Genomic DNA, 24,142 nt, shown 5'->3' with positions numbered 1-24,142 from the left:
TTCACACTGTAAAAGCAGCTTATGAGCTTCAGTTAGCAGCAGCTCTCTGAAGACACAACCCCTGCTCAGCATTCATGAGCCAGAGGATCAAAGTTCAAGGTTTAATGCTGTATGTTAGAAGTGTATGCATACTGCGTGCAACATACTTTGCAAGTAGAAAGAAAAAGATTCAACACACAATACAAAAGTTTCTTTTAGTCGTCAGAACATCAGCAGAGAGAAGAAGAAAAGTGAAATGTTCAGACTTAGCTGCAGAGACAGTCTTCACTGTCTGTTTTCTACCATCACACTGTAAAAGCAGCAGATTTTATAACAAAGTTTCAGCTCCTAGCAGCTCTCTGCAGACACTCGTCAGCGCTGATCTTTTGCAATGTGGCTCTTTTGTGCAAAAAGGGGACACTTTTGCACAGAATAACAGCAAGACAGACATGCTTTAAGAACCACAGCATCGTTTTGTGTTATTTGTGCAGCTTTAACTGCTAAAACTGTACAGTCCTCTGATGATCCTCCTGTCAGTGTGAGGTTTTTACATCATGGATGCACAGCTGAACTTGTTTCAAATAAACATCTTCACCAAGGTGTTATGCATATGTTGTAGAAAGCTTTTTAAATGTGTAAGAATGAGTTTGGGCTGATAAACAGCTGATGCAGACGTCACAAAATGTCACAAAACGGTTAAATTTAAAACAATTCTGAACCAAAAGCTCACGTTTATTTTGCACATCATAGATCAGTTTTAGTGCTTTCACAAACAAAAGTCAACATCAATGGAAAAAAACATGTAAAGCAGAATAGAATAGTCTTTTCTGATATAAAAATATAACTTTTTGTTTTCAGGTAAAGAAGGGACGCGGAGGAGCAGCCGAGAGTTCAGATTTAGTTTCTTTAGTTCCACAGAGTCTGCTCCAGGTGATAGTCTGTGCCTCCTCACCTTCTTTTCCCAGACGGGGTCAAAGGTCGGACTGCAGAGGTCAAAGGTCAGGGGTCTTCAGGGAGTGCACACTTTCTGTTTCGGACCTGAACCACTTCCCGCCGCTCCTTGAGGAAGTTTCCAAAAGCATCTGTCTCTTTGCTCTCCTCCGTTACTGCAAATAATAAAAACAGGCAAACTGCTCTTTAACACAGCTGAGCACAGGTTTAATGTTTCTCTGTGTATAGCACAGGTTTAATGTTTTTTACAGTGTATAGGTGTGTTTTAACATGCATCTGTGGTGGGTTTTTTTTACAGTGTATAGCTGTATTGTTATAGTGTATAGGGGTGTTTTTATAGTGTATAGGAGTAGTTTTATAGTGTTTAGCTGTATTTTAATAGTATATAGGTGTTTTTTGTGTATAGCTGTATTTTAACAGTGTATAGATGTATTTTAAAAGTGTATAGGTGTGTTATTTTAGTGTATAGGTGTGTTTTTTACCGTGTTTAGCTGTACTTTAAAAGTGTATAGGTGTGTTTTTTGTGTATAGGTGTGTTTTATACAGTGTATGGCTGTATTTTAAAAGTGTATAGGTGTGTTTTATAGTGTTTAGCTGTATTTTAAAAGTGTACAGGTGTGTTTTTTAGTGTATAGTTGTGTTTTATAGGTGTATAACAAAGATATAGAGTATAGGTGTGTTATTTAGTGTGTCTGTATTTTTACATGCATCTGTGTTTTTTACAGTCTATCTGTTTGTTTAGTGTATAGGTGTCTTTTTTATACAGTGTATAGGTGTGTGTTTTTTACAGTGTAGGTGTGTTTCTTTACAGCGTACAGGTGTTTTTTTATAGTGTACAGGTGTGTGTTTTTTACAGTATATATAACAGGTGATAGTGTCCCTCACCACTGTGGTCGATGTCGTCCGTGTCGCTGTCCACTTCGTCCTCCTCGCTGTCATCAGGATTACCACGCATCATGATGAGGTCACTGGGCCCGGCGATGTCCCCGCCCTCTGAGGACGGGAAGGAAAAAAAAACAACAACACAGAAACAAACTTTCAGTTGAGTGGAACAAACAGACCGTCATCCCTTCTCCACGTCACAACCCTGAAGATTTACATGAAGTTTATATATTTATGGTCCGATTTTGTTCTGCAACAGCTATTTAATGTGTTAACTTGTGTAATTATCTTGTTTAACTGACTAACTAAATGTTTTCGTACTGAATTGATGCAGTGTTTGTGTTCATGATTTGATGTGAAATCAGCCTCAGTCGACTGCTCCCTCTCTGCAGCTGGATCACAGCTGGAATAAGTTTCTGTTAATGCCAACACAACATTTCCTGCTGCTGCTTCACATTAAACACACAGTTTGTTATTTCTTAACAAAATAACACATAACAGATCACGGGAGTTGTCTTCATATTCATTACAAAGTTTTATTCTCGTGATGTTTTCATCCTTTTTTTCAGGTTAGGTTATTTCAACTTTACCTCACGTAATGCTTTTAGCACAATATTGAAATATTACATCCATAAATGAGTTCTCTGCAGGATTACTGTGCTGCAGAATGACTGACAGCTCTGACAGGCAGACAAAGGAAACTGACTGTTACAATATATAAACAAAACAACAGATTTTTCCAGTTGGAACATTGCTGTAAACATGTGGGATACTGCAAGCACACAACAAAATAATGACAAAGGTCCATGCAGTAATTTCCAAAGAAGCTTCTTCGAGATAACCAAACTATCATTTGGTAATAATTTAAGGTACATAGAGATAGTCAATTCTGGAAACAAACCATGTTAAAAAGGTTATTAAAGGTTACTTTTATGTAGTTGAACTCTGAATTACATGAAGACTGAATTACAATAGACCATTGTTTTCTTCAATTTCTTGTTCATTTTAACGCCTGGTACAACTAAAAGTACATTTGTTTGGACAAATATAATGATAACAACAAAAATAGCTGAGAAGAGTTTTAGAGATATCTAGAAATTTTCCATGGTTTTCTTGAAACTGATTTTGGTTATTATCCAACAAAATATTATCAACAAAAACAAGGTGGTCTAATCATTTTTTCCATGACTGCAAGTACACTTTAAGAGACATAAATGAAAGCTAAACAGTTTCTGAGGCATTGCAGCAGGTCAGCTGAACATCTGCAGGCTGCACAACATTCAACGTGCAGAAATAATAAATATTTGGCTTTAACTGGAGCACTTTCATGTTCTCTTTCACACTGAATTATTCTGAATGACAGACTATATATAAAGCTGTGATCTGTACCTGTTGCAGGTGTGCTGCTCATGTCCACAGCTCCCAGGTCCTTCCTGAGCCGCTCCAGCTGCTCCTTCTGCTTTTGACTCTGAGCCTCGGCCTGACGGACGGACAGGAGCTCAGTTAGGACAGGGGGACACGTGAGGACAGACGGTCAGAGACAGGAGACAACACACACAAACACTCACCAGCTGTCTGCGGAGACGCTCGTATTCAGGACGGTAATCTCTGAGGAGGAGAGGTCGGGTTAAAAAACTCTCAGAGCAGCAGAGGACTTGTTAGTGTTTATGCACCGAAAACAACACAAAAACTCACCTCTCGTACTCGTCTGCAGCATCTTCTACCTGAACAAACAGCTCGTCCAACCCGCTGCCCGTCACCGCAGAGACGCCCACCACCTGCAGACACACACACACACACACACACACACACACACACACACACACACACACACACACACACTGAGGACTGTTCTACTGACTGTTTTATCCTCCTGCTGGGTTATCCTAGCTGTTCTCGTGTCTGTTCTCCTCCTCTACCCCCCTCCCCCCCACTCCGCCCGTCCCTCACCCTGAGGTCTGTGTAGAACTCGTCCAGCACCAGGCTCATGGAGCGTGTCAGGTTGCTGACGTACGAGGTCTCCTGGTTCAGAGCATCCTGGAAAACCTCAAAGTCCTGCATCCACTCCACAGCGAAGCTGTGGTCGATGATGTCAGTCTGCACACACAACAGCAAATCAACAACAACAAAAACAACAACACAAGATAAAACATAGACAACCATGTTAACCCGCAGGGTCGGTTCAAATTTTCTGCAGTCTTCTACTACTTAGTGCATAAAATGTGCTCTTAAAAAGCAAGCTATAAAAAATATTATACATTATTATATTCTACTTTTAATGCACTGTTTTTTGCCTACATCTGACCTTATAATTAATATCAAACACTAATTGAATTTGCAATATTTTAACTCTTTAAATGCCGGGTTTGTGTCATAACACCACCATGTTTTTAGATGAAAAAACTGAAATGAATTGTTTTCAATATACTACATGCAAAGTAAATAAAAAAAAGTTGAATTATTGCAACCTGGAACTTGTCAATGATTAAAAGCAACACTGATTTTGTTGCATTATCCTTTTTGTGCAGTGTCAAATACTCACACTTACTGCTTTGTGCATAAAACAAGCTCTTTAAAAGCAAACTATAAAAAATATTACACATTATTATATTGTAATTTAATTGATTTGACTGATTTTTTTCCGCCTGCATCTGATCTAATAATTGATATAAAACACTAATTGATTTTTGAATATTTTAACCGTTTATATGCCATGTTTGTGTCATGATGCCACCATGTTTATAGACCTGCTGCAGTCAGCTGTTAATAATCTTTTTGTTCTGAGTTTGTCATGTCTCATCTTTGATCTGATTCTAGACTACCCATGTTTAGATTTACTTGAAGCAGTACATGCTTGTTTGTTCTCTATATGCTGTATATGGTCAAAATGAGGCAACCTGGTGGAAAGTAGTAAAAATGATCAATTCCAAGGCCAACGCCCAGACTGATTCCCAGATTTGCATGTGTTTCAATGTCTCAACCTTAAGAGTAACTTTACTGCAGGAGCTGAGCTGGAAATAATAAGAGCAAATAAAAATACACAATCTGGACAAAATTCATGCCAAATGCATGAGCACAGCCAAATTGATTAACACATGAAGAATGAAAACTGTGCAAAATGCGCTCAACCTGCCCTGAGGGTTCCACAGAACATGTCATGTGACTCTTTACCTTGTTCATGACCACGATGAATGGCAGCTTGGTCTTGTAGAGAATACTGGAGGAGAGAAACAAAGAAGTGAAACCAGAACTACAGAACCTGTGAGACATGAGAGCTGTATGCCAACAATAAGGTAAATAAAGTACAAAGTTTTATAGTGTTTACTGTTGAAAAAACACCAACATAAAGGCCTATTTGAGAGTCAGTGTAACAACAAAAGGAAGAACAAAAACTTTTAAAAAAAAAATCATCTTTTGTGTTGTTGTAATGATTTTTTCAGCCTGTACTTCTTCATGCTTTAAGAATCAAGATTACCTTTTATGGTCATGGTATTACAAAAGTATAAAACTACATTTACGTGTGCTTCTCATATATAAAGGTGCTTAAAAAAACAACATAAAAAGACATTCAGGCATTGTGCACATGTAATAAATAGTCTTAAAGATCATTCATAGTTTAAAAGATAAAAGATAAAGTGGTGATGGATGCAAAGGATGTGTGTCACACATGCAGTTCATCTCTGAAAAATATAGGAACTTTTCCTGCATGAGGTCATGTGAGTCATGGAAAAATAATTTACCACCTCATGAACTCATAACATCTCAAGGAAATGCCTGTACGGCTCTGTGTGAATGAAAGTAAGGTAAGTACACTAAGAAGCTCAAGACTCCAATTAAAGATCGGCAACATGTTCACAGTTCAGCATTTATGAAAATGCTTTTGAAAGTACTTTGATAAGGAACAAGAAAATTATTTTGTTTGCAAAAAGAACGTCTGTAAACTGGACAGATTGAGACGTGAGGAGTCTCTCAGTCTGCACAGAGGGAGAAACTGACGGCAGCAGTCTGGAACAGATAGAGAAGATGTTGTCTAAGACTTATTAACAACAATCACTTATGTGAGCGTGGCATAAAGAGGCAGACGACAGGAGTGTGAGGCTGAAAAGAGTCCAGCTTTACAATGGCTTGTAATGTGTAAAAAGGTGCAAGACTGAAATGTTCCTGAATGTTCTGCATGTGTGAAATTAATACTGCAGAAAACTTAAAAACATCAAGTTCTGCAGCTTCTTTCATTTATTCTGGATGAACATCAGAGCAATTCACACTGATCAATAAGTTGTTTCTCTGTCAAATGGAACTTTAGTGAAGTTTGATGGTAATCATTGTGCTGTAGAGACAGTATTTAATAAATGTAAAGTACACACTGTATGCAGTTTGGTTCTAGGAACACCAGTTATCTGTTCTGTTGGCGCCCCCTGCTGGAAACGTACAGTTTATGATTTTAAAGCCATGTTTTGTTGATGTTTGAAAACTGAAAAATACAAGGGCAGTTTCTGGTTTTACACAATGCTTAAATAAGAGTTTGATATTAAGATTTTATATATATAATTTACTTTATATGACTTCAAGATAAGATAGGATGTTTATTAGTCCCACAAAAACAGGGACATTTACAGAGTTACAGCAGCAAAAAACAGAAAGAAGCATCAATAAAATAACAATAAATAGTAAACAAGGGATATTAAAAAGAAATATAAAAGTATTATTCTTTTTATTTCAACTTATATATAAAAAACGTGCGAAGACTATGTTGTTTAAACAGGAGTATAGTGTTGTTTGTACCTGTGGTGTTTTAAAAAAATATACTTTTAGCTTTTACTAACAGATTTATTTTATAAATTCCAGATTTTTGATCATCTGATCTCTTTTAATGATGTTACTGTGCTCACAGATCTCAAATATAAGCTTGGTGAGCACAATGGTATTATTATTATTATTATTATCGGTGTTTCCCACAGGATTTTATGAGGGGGCATCGAACCATCTGGGGGGGTCGGGAGGCAATTTTGTACATTTATAAGTAAAATGCATCAATCTTTGAGAGCTAAATGAGAGCAAACACCTTCCAGAACATTTTTCACAGTCGGGAGATACCGTATTATAGAATCTTTGTTATCCTATACTGTGTCATTTTTAATTACTGCTAACAGCTTTCCACTAGGACATGGAGCAGCCAGCCAGTGTGGATAAATAGCTGGCTAGGGGGGTCTGGGGGCATGCCCCCCCCGGAGAATTATTTTCCAGAAAAACCCAAATTTGGTGCCTCTCACACATTCTAATACCACTATTCCATCATATTCACTGATGATTGCATATTTTAGCCATTATTTTAAAAGGAGAATAAGGGTTCATGTATATTTTATTGAAGCATCTTATTTTGACAGTCTTCTTGTAAATTCTGTGGTCGACACTGTGCTCTTATTTTGAAAGCTGCATGCGTTTAGCGACAGGAAGTTATTCAAAACAGTAAGTCACAGTTTAGTGTGATTAAAACAACTAACGAACAGCATAATGCAGCAGTGTGTTTGGACCTCTGACGCCCCGGACAGGTTGATAGTATTTAGCTCGTCTCATGCACACGTAGACGTAGACGGAGCGATCATGTGGGGTCGGGAATGATACAGACAGGTAGGCACGTTATCATTTTTTGAAGCGGAGTAGTGGGGAGGGCAGCTCGGTAAGTACAGTGCTCATGTCTCAGAAGAGGACGGAGAGGTAGGTCAGAGGTTTGACTGAATGACTGGTGACAGACACTCTGCTGAGCAACCGCAACACAACGCAAAATAACGCAAAATAACTTTATAATATCAATCGTGTAAAAATACTTTAAGCAGCTTGAAATGTGACGTTGGTGCAGCACATGAGAGTCTGGCGGGACAGATTAGAGTCTGGGGGGCCGCCGGAGTCCAGGTAATTAATGGGAAACCCTGATTATTATTTCTGATAGAAAATACGGTCAACACTTCCACAATAACCAGAGTAATTCTCCAGCGTGAGGCTGACTGAGTGGTTGGTACCTGCAGGCGTAGAGCATGTTGGACATGAAGGTGACAGGGCTGACGCTGCGGGACGTGTCCATCACGTAGACGACCACGCAGGGGAAGGACGAGGCCTGGGAGACACACAAACTCACTGTGATGTCTTCAATACATATCCAGAAATCAGACAAAAAGCGGAGAGCAGAGCAGACATTACCAGAGCCTCTGTGATGATGGTTCCAGACGCCGACCAGGTGAACACCTCGATCTGACCCGGGGTGTCGATCAGCACGTACCTGCAGAGGTCAAAGGTTGTCAGACTAGGGCTGGGCGATATGGACAAAAACTCATACTTTTTTTTTTTTTAGGCCGGATGGCGATATATGATATACAGTCATGTACAGTGTTTTCTTCACTTCATTGTTCATTTTAATGCCTGGTACAACCAAAGGCACATTTGTTTGAACAAATATAATGATAACAAAAATAGTTAATAAGAGTTTAATTTTAATGCTGACATCTAGACATTTTCCATGGTTTTATTGATAATGATATTGGTTATAATTAAGAAAACCATGGAAAATGTCAGGATATTAGCTCTTAAATTAAACTCTCAGCTATTTTTGTTGTTATCATTATATTTGTTCAAACAAATGTACCTTTAGTTGTACCAGGCATTAAAATGAACAAGAAATTGATGAAAAATGGTGGTCTATTATTTTTGTCCATGAGTGTTTATTGGTATTTTAAACAAAACGTGCAAAGTGATTAGTTTCAACACAACGTCACAAGTAATCCTCATGAACCTGTTTTGATTAAAGACTTTATCAAATTCAAAACTTTCCACCTTTTGAAGCAATATGCTTTAAACATGTTTTGCAAACAATGTCGTGTTGCTCTTCATCTGCAATCCGAAATATGAAATACCTCCAAATTACAGGACAACAGTGGAGCAAACGGCCGTAACATATATCTGTCATAAGTTAAAGCAACATCAAAAGATATTATATATCTGTATGGTGGTATTGTCTCAACTACATATATCTTTCTAAAACATATCGGTATAACTCGTAATACCGATATACCGCCCAGCCCTACGTCAGACAGCAGCACACAGGACAGACCAGTGGAGACAGACGGAGAGGTTTGTGTAGGACAAAGTTAAAATGGACACAAACTGAACCACGACTTATGTGTCAAACCACCACTTTTCTATTGTCACTTTTTATCTGCAACAATTCTAAAGTATTTTACAAAAGGAAAAGAAGACATCTACATAAACAAAGTTCAGGAACAGAGGGCTCTACTTTTATTTGTCTTTTTTTTTTTCCAGGCAACCAGAATTTTTTTTTACAAAGATAAATGTTGCTAATACTACTTCCTCGGTTATCGATCCTTGTTGTCCTGAAGAAACGTATACTGGACTTGGGTGGTACCTTTTCTTCTTACAGTTTAATAGAGGTGGGAAAAAATCGATACAACATAATATTGCGATATTTTGCGTGGCAATATTATATCGTTCCAAGTATCAATATATAGTGTCAGTTGGCCGTCAGTATTTTCAACATTTTTGCCACTTTTATGAATATCCTGGAGATCCTGGTATCATATGAAACTATAAGATGTGAGGAATCTATATGCTCCAAGTGCATCAATCGTGTTAGAAGTTGTTAGAATAACGCTGCAAAGGTTGTCTATTTTATGTTTCATTCAGAAATATTTTTAGCTGCTGCAGTTGTTGTCGTCCATACATGTTTGATATCAGTTCAGTTCAGTTTGACTGAACACTTTGTTGAATTTTCTCTGATTGGACAAAACAATTATTGATTGAATTTAATTTTGTGAACACACAGTGCAGTTAAACAGTTAAATCCCAATATATTGTATCAATACTCAACATATCGCAAAATTCTTAAAATCGCAATAATATCGTATCGTGACTCAACTATCGGGATAAAATCGTATCGTGGGGCCGATACGCTGATTCACACCTTTACAGTCAATCTACAGTCAGTGTTTTGAAAGTGCTCTATAAAAAATGTCATGATACGTCTTTGTGTGTTCTTGTCAAGAAAGAGAATATTCTTACAACTTATTTCCCTTATTAAACAGAGAAATACAACCATGTACTTTCTGAATTCAAGCTTCTCTCTAAACTGTGTTGTAACTCATTTATGCTGTTTGACTTTGATGTATAAGAAAACTTTGCTCACAACTTACAGCTAACTTACAAAAAATTCTATTTGATTTTTTTATTCAAATGTGGGGAGAAATTAAACATTCCAACAGTAACAAAAACTGCAGGATGAAGATGTAAACAGAGACGAAGACTGATACTGACCTGTGATTCTGCTGCTTCTTCTCTATGAACTGCATCACCTGAGGACACAAACACAGTTTGTTCCATCATCGCACTTTGTAACACTTTGACACTTGCATCTGGAGACTAAAAACTAAACCGTTCTGGAGGAGGACAGAGATGACTGTTAAAAAAAAAGCTCCATTCAGACCAGACTCATGTCTGTAAATAAAGCCACAGTGACATCCTGTTGCTCTGTCAGTCTGCTCCTGTGTCTCAAATCTTTCACTTTTGTCCTCTAGTGGAGCGGTTAAGTGCTCATTTTTGGCAGAATCGTTCAGTTTATGATACAAGCGTGAAAATTGGCATGAACGCTCTCCATGGGTCATTTAACAAGAAATCTTATATTATATAATTCAATTGCTCCACTAAGGTGTCGGACATCTTGAAAAATGGCCACCATGCTAAAATTTCAAATGTCTCAGACAATTTTCTTGTCAAGTGACCCATGGAGAGTGTTCATGCCAATTTTCACACTTGTATCATAAAGTGAACGATTATATCACTTAGCCGCTCCACTACTCCTAGTATTTTCTTTTTAAATCAGCTCAGCTTGAAATTTGAACCAATAGCATGACAGAAACAGTCACAGCCATGAGAGTGTGACCCCATAAAGGCTCATCATACACTGCTAGTTTACATTTCAGTAAAATTAGTGCCATTATTTTGTGAAAAATGACCAAATAAGACGAAGAATTTCAGGAAAAGACACAAATCGATGAGAGGACGGAGAGGCTGGAGAAATGGCAATACTTCAATATGGACAATATGTGGAATTTTACGTCTTTTTAGGTTATTTATGCAAATTTTGTGTCTTTTTTTTTTTTAAATGTAGGTCTATAATTGGTTATTTTGTCTTTTTTTTTTTTTTTTTTTGAAAAGACACAAAATCTTAAAAAAGACACAAAAGTTCCACAAATGTCCAAAAAAGTCCACAAAAAAGTCCAAATGTTTTAATCAGCTCAGATTGAAATTTGAACCAACAGCATGACAGAAACCGTCACAGCCATCAGGACAGAATGACTGCATAATATGTCATCATACAAACTGTTGAATTTGTTTATATTCCAGTAAATAAGTGCAGTTATTTTGTGTAAAATAACCAAAAAAAAAGACAGAATAACCAAAAAAACCCACAGATTAACCAAAAAAGGATGTAAAATTACCAAAAAAAGACACAAAAATTTGGGAAGACACAAAATCACCAAAAAAAGCTGTAAATTACCAAAACAGGACAAAAAAATAACCAAAAATTACACAAAATTTCCAAAGAAAGACAAAACATTTCCAAAAATGCCCAGCAAAAATATGTAAAATTGCCAAAAAAAAAACACTGCACACCACATTTTTTAATCAGCTCAGCTTGAAATTTGAACCAATGACTTTGAATTTCAGTAAATTAGTGCCATTATTAATTCATGCCTCAGGGTGTCTGAAGCTCTGATCACCTGATCGAAGCGTGTGGCGAACAGGTTGAGTGACGTGACAATGCCTCCGTTGGGTCCCAGGCCGTACTGCTTCATCACCTCCTTGTAGTTCACAGTGTCCCTGATGTCTGAGGACAGAAGACACACAGACTGAAGGGACAGGGACAAACAACTGGACACTAAAAACACCAAATCTAAACTTAGTAAAGAGCTGTAACAACTGTAACTGTCCTGTATGTCCAGGAAATTGACGGGCCCTCACCGATGTTTGCAGGGAAGGGGACTTCGTGGACAGCAGGGTCCAGGTTGATGACATACGGAGGAGCTTTACGGGTGTGAAGGTGAGCAGTCAGCCTCTGGAGGAGACAGGAGAAGCAAGGTCAGAACAGACAGACAGGATGTGTTATTCTTTTGATTAAAAAATATGGCAAAAATACACAGTTTGTAGTAGAAAGAAACTGTAAAAACAGACATTTTCGACTGATTTTGGACGGTCCTTGAACAGATCATCAGTTACGAATGTTTCTATTATAAAAAGTGAGCAAAATTTGAGTTAAAATGTTGATATTGGTGTCAGAATCTCTTTATTCTACATGTGTCATTTAAATTAAAGCGTTTGCACTAACCAGATCCTGTTAAAAACATTAAATTCTGCTCCTCAGAGACACTGTGAAGACATGATTGATTCTGCTGTGACCAACAGTCACATGACAAATATTCACTCAAAATCTGTTTACACAGAGCAGAGAGGAGAGGACAGGAGAGGCTGGAAACATGACAATACTTCATGTGTACAACATGTGGATAAAACTGTTTTTGTGCCTTTTTTAGTCATTTTACATCTTTTTCTTAAGGTGATTTTGTGTTGCTTTTTTAATAATTTTACATCTTTTTATTGGTAATTTTGTGTCTTTTTTGGCCATTTTACATAATTTATGGGGTATTTTTTGGGTAATTTAATGTGTTTTTTGGTCATTTTACATATTTCTTTTGGTCAGTTTTACATATGTCTTTTGGTCATTTTCTGTCTTTTTTTGGTCATTTTACATCTTTTTGTGGTTTTAAAAAAAAATGTTTTTTGTCATTTTGTGTCAACTTTTTTTAATGATACCTGTCATTTTTACATCTCTTTTTAGGTAATTTTGTATCTTTTTTGTTGTAATTTTACACAATTTTTGGGGGCATTTTACTTCTTTTTTTGTGGTGATTTAAAAAAACTTTTTGGTCATTTTGTGTCAACTTTTTTCTGATTTATGTCATTCTAACTGTGTTATTCTGCACAAAGACATATTTTTTTATTTGTTCTGATTGTTCTGATTCCACAGAACTGCAGGACTTATAGATTTATATATATATTATATGTAATTAAAATATAAGGTCACAGTGACGTGATGTTTACATTAAGTTAGCTACAGTAGAAAGCTAATATTTAGCTTTAGTTAGCATGGGGACACATTACGTTAATGAAATCCTGTGTTTATTATCATATTCACTAAATAATAACTTGTCAGAATGTGGCAGACTTAAACCTGTTATTAGTAAGTTGTCTGTCTCCCGGCTGAAGCAGCTAACTCACGCCGTTAGCTACCGTTAGCTCCGCTCGCTAACTTACCTGGACGAAGGTGGTTTTCCCGGAGCCCGCCATGCCGAGCACGATCAGACACACGGGCTTGTCCCGGGCAGCAGCTCCCGGTGTCTCGCTGGCTGCCCCCGCCGCTGGAGCCTCCTGGTTCTCCGGTAAACCGGCCTCAGCACCGGGACTCTGCTCCGCCGCTGCCATGTTGCTGGATGTTGTGAGGGAACCGGCTGCCGTAAAGACAATGGTACTGTCGCAAAACGTGACGCTCTAAGGGAGGATGGGGAGGATGACGGAACAGCCAGAGGAAACCAAAACAGCCGTATATTTCTCTGCTGTTAACTGTTTAATTATCATTTTTAAGATAAAAAATATTGATACAGATGTCTCTCTCTAATTGTCTACTAACCAAGCCTAATCTATAGTTATAATATTACATTGTTATATACAGGTGCATCTCAATAAATCAGAATAGCATAGAAAAGTTAATTTATGTCAGTGAAATTAAAAAGGTGGAAATAACACATAATATAGATCCATTACACACAGAATGAAACATTTCATGCCTTCATTTATTTAATTTCTTCTAATTATAATGATTATGGCTTACATTTAATGAAGACCTAAAAATCAGTGTCTCAAAAAAATGTGAATATTACAAAAGCCCAATTTAAATTTAAAAAGTATGTTTAATATGGAAATGTTGGCCTCAGAAAAGTATGCCCATCCACATGCACAAAACTTGAATTTGACTTGAACTTCTGGAAATGGACTTTTCCATAATATTTTAATTTATTGAGATGCACCTGTATTTACATGAAAGCAAGTAAACATCTTGTCTCTGTGATCTCTGTGAAAGAAATGTTTGAGTTGTCCCCACTTCAAGTTGAATTTATCTCACATGTTGATGGCTCCTGTTACATTTCTGTTTTAGTTGTGTCCAAAACTTTTCACGATGACTCTGTCAGGAAAGACAGAAGGCTGAAAGGACAGAGACAGTATTTTAATAAATATCCTGGGATATATATATATATATATATATATATATATATATATATATATATATATACACACACACATATATATATATATATATATATATATATATATATATATATATATATATAATGGAATTAGAAAGAACTGGTTTTGAGCAGTCTGAGAATATATATATATAAATCTGAGAATATATATTGAACATTTAAAAAAAATATGTGTATATTCTCAGGTTTTCTTAACGGTGTATAAATATGCACATTTTAATGTAGTTTCTGTTTGACATTTAAATGTAAACACAGCTGTATGTGTTTGGAGATAAATGTTTACATTCTGATGCTCACATGTTCCAGTAGATTCTATGACTGTATGCACACACTGACATATGTAATTAGATAAACTTCAGGTTTCTTCAGGCTGTTGTGTTTTAAACTGGCCTGCTAGTTCCACTTCTGTCAATCAACTTTGCTTGTACAGAACTTTTCACAAAGATAAGTTCTGCTTCACACAACACAACATTTGTTCAGGAAAGTTTTATGCTTTTCAGATATTAAAATCTTTTGAAAAACTTTGTCTGTGTTTTCTGAGGGAGTAAGAGAAAACAAAGAGTTACTCATTTTTGCTGAATTCTTCTGCAGTCTGTTTTTAAGAATAACAAACCACTAAATGCTTTAACTGATCCATCAGTTGCAATAAATCAGTTACACTGCCAGACTGCAAACTGTGGAGCTCCTCTCATAGACGGTTTGTAGATTTTGATCGCTATGATCTATTCATGTATCACAACTGTCACATATCGTCCTGATGTGATCAGGATGTAACTGTTGATTCACATGTAGCCATCATGTCAGACCTGAAGAATCCAAAATGTAGAAAGCTGTTGTACCTTATTATCTTTTTTTTATCAACATCTAGTTTCATTTATCAGCCAATTCTCTTCAATTTGCATCAAAATATCACAACTTTAAACTTTCAAACAAGTCTAGAGGGATACGCGTAGCATTCCTACTAACTCCTGTAGCAGCAAATGCTGTTTGAAAACGCACTGAGTGACTTGACTTACAGGATCTGTGCAGCCACCAGAGGGCGCTGCAACACCACAGAGACAGAGAGGAGAGCAGATCTGACTCAGGAGCAGAAGTCTCTCTAAAACAGCCTGGAAACACTGTGTGGAAGCTGTTTACATGAAAATTGTGTTTCAGAAATGAGCAGCGAAGCAGGAGGAGACACATGGTTCAGACAGGCAGATCAGTCTGGGTTTGAGTCTCTGTTGGACTCTTGGTTTGTTCTAACGAGGAGAATTGGGCTGATTGAACACAAGAGACAGGATAATGTATTTAAAATACAAAATAAAGTAATTGTATTCCATGACAGTTACAGTTTCAATTGGCAGGATTTTAAAGTCATTGTCTTTAAAAAATAGATTACTGGAAGCAATTTCTTACTGTTGTTATATTTTCTGTTCTGTTTTTTTTTCTTTATTTTGTTGTTTGTCAGCAGGATTATAGAAAAACTGTTTTTTCATGAAAGTTGGTCGAAAGGATGCAACAAACCAAAGGGTTGATACATGAATTATTACTGTTTTTTGTTAACATTAACATTAAACACTGTCAATTTCCCATTGACAGATTTATACATGCAACTATTGTGCCAAATAATTAACACTAAAAACATCCAATCACACATCATTTTCAAGAGTAACAGCTTGTTTTCAGTGTGAAGTTCCTTAGATGCTTTTTGTTTGATCACCAGAGAACAGTTTAATCACTAGGAAATTATTTATGGGTTCGTCCTATCTTGTGGAGATAACTTGCTTCTTCTGGTTTGTTTGTGTTGAACTATTGTCTTCTCACTATCTTCAGTCTGAAGAGGAACTGGCAGCATCTTCATATCCACCATGTCAATGTAAATACTGCATATATAATGTAGAGTGAAGCTTCCCACAGATCAGAACATAAAGCCTGGAAGCTATTATAGAGACAACAGGGCTCTTGTCGTCCTGGTAACAGGACTGGGGTCACGGGTCGAGTCTGTGACCTTCTGCAGAGTCCGGCTGGCTCTGCGTTTCCTGCGAGCTGAGCTCATCCCACCTGGGGCTGCTTACCTGGACTTTACACAACATTTACATTATGTTTGCATAATGTGAGGCTGCTGAGGGACGAGACGAGTCGTGCAGAGTCCTGCAGGGTTCTGCAGGAGGGGAGGAGGGCCCACAAGCTGGTTCATGAGGACTGAAGAGTCCTGGTCCAGACATCTGAAACTCACACATTTTCATCGATTCTTACAGAAACAACTGAGAGTCTGTAGACAGGATTAAATGTGTTTTCAGTTAGAAATCTCCTCTGTGTCTGCAGCTTTTGGCTGTATTCCAAAGTCAAGGAAGGATCCTCAAACGGCTGATTCTGAAGGATACTACGTCATCGACAGCTGAAGGACTGTCCCAATGTCCAGGATCCTCCAGAGGACAGAGTCCTTCTTTTTTTTTTTTTTTTAAAGATTATTTTTTTGGCATTTCGTTGCTTTATTGATAGTGATAGATAGAAAGGGGGTGATAGAGGGAAAGACATGCGGCAAAGGGAGCTCAGGCCGGATTCGAACCCAGCTCCGCCGCAGCAAGCACATGGCATACATGGTAAGCGCTCTACCGGTGTGAGCCACCGGGACGCACCCAGAGTCCTTCTTTTGCATGTGTCACACATGTGATGCATGTGTGTATCCTCCGTGCGCCCTGATAACCCATAAAGCCTTGCACACACTGGTCTACAGGGAGATTTAAAAATGGCAAGCGAAGAAACAGCGACGCCAGCGGCGCAATATGACATTAAATATATAAGTATTTTCAGTTTACACTAAATATTTGTTATCACATAACTTACAAAACTTGTGTTCAAAGTCAAGCAAAACATAATGCATAAACAAATGTCAAGTTATTTATTGTTAATTCATATATATGCATCAGATGATGATGCATGTGCAAAGTATACGTAGCTATGCCATTCAGAAAGTTATACATTTGTTTATTGTGTTAACAGACCAACAGTCTGCTATCTATCTGTTATTGTTATTTATAAATAACTGTTATTGTACTGTACAGTAAAATAAAATAAAATAAATCACACAACACAACACATTTCCATGGTGAGTTATGCGTCGCTGCTTTTATGAAACTGAATATTCAGGTTTAATCCACTTTGTGGCTTTTACTTGCTAAATCGTGGAGATTCAACCTTAAAGCATCTTCTTCCATTTCTACTAATATGTCAGCTCGCTCTGGACCGGCTCAATGAATTTACCATAAATATCACAATACGGGCGCACTACATGGGCGACTGGTTTTACTATGGAGAAGTGAATGACGGCAGGAACCAATCAGGAGGAGGATCAGTGTCCAATATGTACCTACCCTTTCCGGTTTGATGAATTGTTGGTGTGTTGTGGTGAAATGCTGGCGCGTTGTGGCGAATTGCTGGCGTGTTGTGTGAATTGCTGGTGTGTTTTGCACCAGGGCCACCGTACTAAACCTAGCTCAGTGGTTTTGTAGCCTGAAGTCACAGAAACTGCAGCTTTTTTTTTTTTTACAGTGAACTGTACATGTCTGTATGATGACGAAGTGCATAATTTTTTACAATGCTCCACTCTGTACCGCGAACCAATTATAATATATTACAACGTGTATCAAGAAGGACAGAGTCCACTTAGGGACAGGATTGTGGATGGGTAGTATAATGAAGGCTGGATCCGTGTTTATGTAAATCTGTAACAACAATTTTCCAATTCAAGACTGAGGAACGTTTCACCTGCTGCAAGGTGCACAGAGAAGGGACAGAAGAGGTAAAAAAAACCTCCAGCAATACATATTTTTACTGGAAAGTGACCTTTACTGGGTAAAAGGCCTCAGAGAGTGAAGATGCTGTCTTTGTTGTAAATACTGGTGTATGAGCCATATTCATTTTTGTATTTAATGTCATTTTGCTCCATGCCACTAGGGGGAGCTGTGCTTGCTGTGTGGGTTGGGCCATTTAACCTGGGGAAACCCAGACACCGGTGTTGCTGATTTGGGAAGCAAACAGTTTTCGACTGTGCCCAGTTTGTGCCCAGTTTGTGGCCAGTTTGTGCCTAGTATGTATTAGTATTTTGGTCTTTGATATAAGGAATAATTCGGTTTGTTGTTTTCGTTACATGTGTATATTTTGAGTTAAAGTCATTGCCGCTGTATGACGGGAAAAATAAGTCAGCGAGATATTTTGGAAACATTATTGCACTTTCTGTTTTTTACATGTTCGGAGCGCACTGGGCGCACGTCTAAACTCAATCATCTTTATTAGCAACCAGTACTAGACTTCTTTTAGGAATTAGTCAGTACAACTGGACTTACTCTGTGCAACGTTGCACTTGTTAATGTGTTCCCTGTAAAAGTTGTTGTATTTGTTGAGATGACTTGCAATAACCTACATCATAACACCATATTTGTGGACTGTTTCCAGGTGCGACTTCATGCACAAATGTACCGATGCAGAGATGTGAATGAACAGAACATCTGCACGTGTTTGCTGGTGTTTGGTGACATTTTTTTAAAGAAATTAGCTTCAATATTTTCTGCAGGGGCACTGAAGTTATATTAATGAAATCAAATACTTCCAGTGAGAAACACAAACTACAACATTACAAGTAACAGTGTTGAATAAAAGGGACGAAAACCTTAAAATACAGCTGTGATAAGAAGTGAAATCACATCAGACATCTGTAGTGAAACCTCCTCACAGAGCGAACGCGTCCACTCTTCCCCTCTGACTGAGAGCATTTTGCAGAAAATGCTAATTAATGCAGTGTGTCTTATTAAAATGCATCCAGTTAAAAAGAAAGGAAATATTCAGCGAGTGCTAATGCACGGCATTATAATTTTAAAGCTTCCCTTTGTAGTTTGTGTTTCATCAGAGCCGAGTGTGATGAAATGATTGTGACACTTTATTAGCGATTCCTGTGAAGATGAGAGAGGGAAGCGTGTGCAGATGCTTCACTTTCATTACACAATCTCACAGTTCTACAGCTGCTCTGCTGTTGGACTGCAGTGGAAAGAACTACAGATTTCTGTTTCATTGAACCACAACTGAGAGTTTCATTGTTGCTGCTGGTGTCCAGGATCCACACACTGTACTGCATCACATAGAAACAGTGCTGCATGTTCTTTATCATGCTGTAACTGCTCATTACTTAATCTGACTGACAGAAGTCTCTCTGGAGCCTCTCACAGCTGGATTAAGTTTTTTTTCCACTCCATCCACCAGATGTCTCAGACTTTCCTCCACCTGCAGACCGTCAAGCAGATTATTACAACTCATATTTATGTTTATTGTTCTGCGGGGACCTCTAGTGGCTGTAGTAATTATGACATGAGCAAAGGATCGATTCATGTGACTTAGTATAAAGAGTGACAAAGTCCGCCGGTCAAACACGTCACAATATATCACTTACAGAACTACGGCACAGAGCTATTTTAATTATAACTGTGAGCTTTTCCTCGACATAACCAAGACAGTTCTGTTTCACAATGGTTAAAAGAACAGTGAATTGTGGGATTTATTCTTTTGTTAACAAGATGTCCAACATAAATGACAGAAGAGACCGTTTGTCAGTGTTTCATTGCTCATGATACAGAGCGGAATATTCAAAAAAAAAAAGAGCTAAAAAAAGCTGCTGTTTGGTTGAATTTGAGCTTTATCAGCACTTCTCTAAGGTTAGGGCCAAACAAGGAACCAAGGAAGTAACGTAGAAAACAGAAGTTACGTTAAAAAGTTGTTTACGTTTGTTTTCACACAGGACATAAACCCTGTTCTCCTGGTGAAAGTCCTCCATTTGTTTGACCCATTCACAATTACTACAGCTGCTAGAGGGAATATGGCTCATATTTTGCTGCTTGTGGCTATTCCAACATACAAAGTGATTATGTACATTCACTGAGTGAATATTTAGAAAATAAAACATATATTTCTCGCTAGGAATGTGATCAAAATCCATTTTTATACAGAAACTAAGTCAAAATATTGATTTTTTCACTAAAAATGAGAGAACTGTCCGCCATGTTTTTTGTTCTGACCGCCGGGACCTTGAAAGTCACGTGACTTGGACACAAACCAATAGGAAAAAATATCCATGGAATAGCCACGGGATATGACTGTCATTGACTTGCATTGTAGCGAAATCCGTGTCAGTTTCACGGAAATTTGAGTGATTCCGTGGCTATTTCACGGATTCCTGTGAGATCAGGTTCACATTTTAACTGGGTCTCTTTACTGTACTAACAAACAGCGCCCCATCACTATATTTTTATTTAGGACTGCGCTTAGTAGCATTATTGTATTACTTCTTCCTGTCGGAGTCATTTTACTGTCGGTCTGGACCGGGGACCTTTCCTCATCTATTGGTTGTTGATTGTGTTACATCACTGCGACTAGGAAAAGACTGATATAAACAGTGCCGATTACTACCTTACACTTAACGATCGAGATGACGGGAGCGCGCTGTGACTCCAGTAAAACTCCTAGATTTACTAAAGACTTTCAGTTTTTAGTCTGGGACTGTGAAAATCATTTGGTGTAAGCACAGCATAAATCTGACTCCTCAGTCCTCTGGCCTGTAGGGCATCACCTTCTTCAGTAAGTGTCTGGATGACTGATGGTACAGCACTAATACATCAGTCTGAAGCATATAAAAATGACATACAAGAAAAATTGTTAAAAACAATGGTTTTCTCAATGGAGTCTGGTTCGATCAAAGTTATAAATGAGTGATATGATTTATTGGGGAGTTTCTTATGCATTGTTGGACAGTTTAAGGAGTTTTTAGAGGCTGAAAAACAAAACAAAAATTACGCTTAAAGTTCACTTAAAAACGTTGATCATTTAAGGTATAAATTAAGTGATGCTTTCATGTTATTTAGCCAATTTTATGAGTTTTTTTACACATTAAAATAAAGAGATTTATCTGCAATTTAATGTGAATAAACTCATCAAAAGGATGCTAAAATAACTCCAACATGATGCTGATGTGGAAACAGTCTGAATTGATGCTTTGTCAGGGCTGTCTGCAAGAACACAAGAACACTGCTGTTAAAATGATAGTTTTATGAATAGAGTCTGGTGCATCAGAGCAACGCTGTGCAGGAGATTCTCAACACTTTTCTCTCTCTGTCGTTCATGTTGTAACTTTGTTTCAGACACTAAACTTGAAGTGTGGTAGCAGTAAACTTACTGGAGCTCAGTGTGCTCACTCTATTTCTGCTAAAACATGACAGGACGTGTTTGTAGGCAAATTATGATCAGTTTTTATGAATAAAATGTTTGTTTGCACAGTTTATGTGGTGTGCAAACTGTCCACTGAGAGGGTTCTGCTGTGTGAGGATCTGGTGGAAGTGAAGGTGAGTTTAAAACAGTGTCACTGACTTCAGACTTCAGATCATCTGAGAGAATAAAAAGCTGTTTCTGATAAGAGCAGAAATATTCAGAGTGCAGGACACAGCCTCCAGACTCAATAATTCATGCTTACAGAGGAGCGCTGAATTATTGAACTGAGCTGTTAGTCCGACGATGACTCACACACTGTTATTCTGAGAGCTTCAGTTTCGTCTGATCACCGCGGAGACGACGGCTTCTCAGCTTTTATTCATCAGAGCAGCTGATCTGTGCAGGACTGCGCTTAGTAGCATTATTGTATTACTTCTTCCTGTCGGAGTCATTTTACTGTCGGTCTGGACCGGGGACCTTTCCTCATCTATTGGTTGTTGATTGTGTTACATCACTGCGACTAGGAAAAGACTGATATAAACAGTGCCGATTACTACCTTACACTTAACGATCGAGATGACGGGAGCGCGCTGTGACTCCAGTAAAACTCCTAGATTTACTAAAGACTTTCAGTTTTTAGTCTGGGACTGTGAAAATCATTTGGTGTAAGCACAGCATAAATCTGACTCCTCAGTCCTCTGGCCTGTAGGGCATCACCTTCTTCAGTAAGTGTCTGGATGACTGATGGTACAGCACTAATACATCAGTCTGAAGCATATAAAAATGACATACAAGAAAAATTGTTAAAAACAATGGTTTTCTCAATGGAGTCTGGTTCGATCAAAGTTATAAATGAGTGATATGATTTATTGGGGAGTTTCTTATGCATTGTTGGACAGTTTAAGGAGTTTTTAGAGGCTGAAAAACAAAACAAAAATTACGCTTAAAGTTCACTTAAAAACGTTGATCATTTAAGGTATAAATTAAGTGATGCTTTCATGTTATTTAGCCAATTTTATGAGTTTTTTTACACATTAAAATAAAGAGATTTATCTGCAATTTAATGTGAATAAACTCATCAAAAGGATGCTAAAATAACTCCAACATGATGCTGATGTGGAAACAGTCTGAATTGATGCTTTGTCAGGGCTGTCTGCAAGAACACAAGAACACTGCTGTTAAAATGATAGTTTTATGAATAGAGTCTGGTGCATCAGAGCAACGCTGTGCAGGAGATTCTCAACACTTTTCTCTCTCTGTCGTTCATGTTGTAACTTTGTTTCAGACACTAAACTTGAAGTGTGGTAGCAGTAAACTTACTGGAGCTCAGTGTGCTCACTCTATTTCTGCTAAAACATGACAGGACGTGTTTGTAGGCAAATTATGATCAGTTTTTATGAATAAAATGTTTGTTTGCACAGTTTATGTGGTGTGCAAACTGTCCACTGAGAGGGTTCTGCTGTGTGAGGATCTGGTGGAAGTGAAGGTGAGTTTAAAACAGTGTCACTGACTTCAGACTTCAGATCATCTGAGAGAATAAAAAGCTGTTTCTGATAAGAGCAGAAATATTCAGAGTGCAGGACACAGCCTCCAGACTCAATAATTCATGCTTACAGAGGAGCGCTGAATTATTGAACTGAGCTGTTAGTCCGACGATGACTCACACACTGTTATTCTGAGAGCTTCAGTTTCGTCTGATCACCGCGGAGACGACGGCTTCTCAGCTTTTATTCATCAGAGCAGCTGATCTGTGCAGGAAACGGAGTGTGTTATCAGCTGCTGGTGCTTTTATTTAGCTGTAGTAACCTCACAGACGAGTAAGCAGCATGGTGCACATTTAACAGCAGACAGAAACATTTAGAATCACTCCACTACCCTTCTGATGACAATTTAGCCTCTAAGTCATATTTCTGGGGTTCTGGTCCAGACAGCAAACTTTCCAAATATCTGGGCCAAGACTTTCTCTTCCATGCATCGCTCATTAGTTGTGTTTCCATCGGTGAATTTTTCTGCACATTCTCAAGTCTCATGAGAAAAGTTTGATGGAAACACCAAAATTCGATTAAACTTTCTAAAATGCACATAAAAATTTTTACAGTCTATTTTTGGAAAAATAATTAATGTTCTATACAGGAGGTAGAAACTTTTTCTGAATAGGTTCTGACGTAGTGAACATTTACTGTTACACTGATCAGCTGTTCCCGCTCTGACTCAAGAAAAATAATACGTTTCCCAGTTAAATCCAATTCTTGAAGACATATTTTCTCTCGGTGGTGGCAAAAGTTGTCCAACTAGCAACCTTTTTTTAAAATTTTTAATCATTTTTTGTCTTTCTCTTGTTTATGCAGCTTTGTATATATATACGCTCTAAACCAGCTGATAGAAACTCATTAATTCCCATTTTCTTTCTTCATTTCAAAATTATTAATATTAATAATCATTTTAGCAACCAGATCCTGATTCAGATAACATGTTGGCCAATTATCTGCATATGAATACAGATAATAAAAAAATAAGAAAGGATAATGAGAGGCTTAATGCTCAGACGGCAGCTGATGGGTTGAAAAATTGCATTTCCGCCTCTCTTTCTCTCCACACAAACTGTTCAAATACAGCTAACCAAAGCACATGTGATCACTCAATTCAACTACAAACTTATAAACCAGAACACTTCAGATCTCTAACCAAACTCTTGTCTTGTCATTCATTCCTGG

The 24,142-nt window shown here is 37.8% G+C and overlaps 1 protein-coding gene across 1 annotated transcript; it reads right to left on the bottom strand.

Moving 5' to 3' along the window:
* Window positions 1–675: 675 nt before the first annotated feature.
* Window positions 676–13,373, bottom strand: gpn1 (GPN-loop GTPase 1). The gene is made up of 13 exons (XM_059359608.1): window positions 13,189–13,373; window positions 11,839–11,932; window positions 11,598–11,704; window positions 10,132–10,169; window positions 8,008–8,086; window positions 7,830–7,924; window positions 4,984–5,029; window positions 3,763–3,909; window positions 3,508–3,590; window positions 3,381–3,420; window positions 3,202–3,292; window positions 1,816–1,923; window positions 676–1,085 (listed from the first exon to the last, which is right to left on the bottom strand). The coding sequence occupies exons 1-13, from the start codon at window positions 13,354–13,356 to the stop codon at window positions 979–981; spliced, it is 1,203 nt and encodes a 400-aa protein (XP_059215591.1). The 5' UTR covers window positions 13,357–13,373; the 3' UTR covers window positions 676–978.
* Window positions 13,374–24,142: the final 10,769 nt, after the last annotated feature.

Source organism: Centropristis striata, chromosome 2 (genome assembly GCF_030273125.1).
Source record: "Centropristis striata isolate RG_2023a ecotype Rhode Island chromosome 2, C.striata_1.0, whole genome shotgun sequence".
Lineage (NCBI taxonomy): Eukaryota > Metazoa > Chordata > Actinopteri > Perciformes > Serranidae > Centropristis > Centropristis striata.
The sequence above is the reverse complement of the archived record's forward strand: the minus strand, read 5'-3'. Positions and strand labels throughout refer to the sequence as shown.

What these genes read in the sequence shown, in the direction of transcription:
- gpn1 (XM_059359608.1), bottom strand. Translation starts at nt 13,356, where the DNA reads ATGGCAGCGGCGGAGCAGAGTCCCGGTGCTGAGGCCGGTTTACCGGAG. An exon ending in AAGAAGCAGCAGAATCACAG is followed by an intron (nt 8,087 to 10,131) that starts GTCAGTATCAGT and finishes TGACCTCTGCAG; the next exon opens with GTACGTGCTGATCGACACCC. An exon ending in AACATGCTCTACGCCTGCAG is followed by an intron (nt 5,030 to 7,829) that starts GTACCAACCACT and finishes TCTCTCCTCCAG; the next exon opens with TATTCTCTACAAGACCAAGC.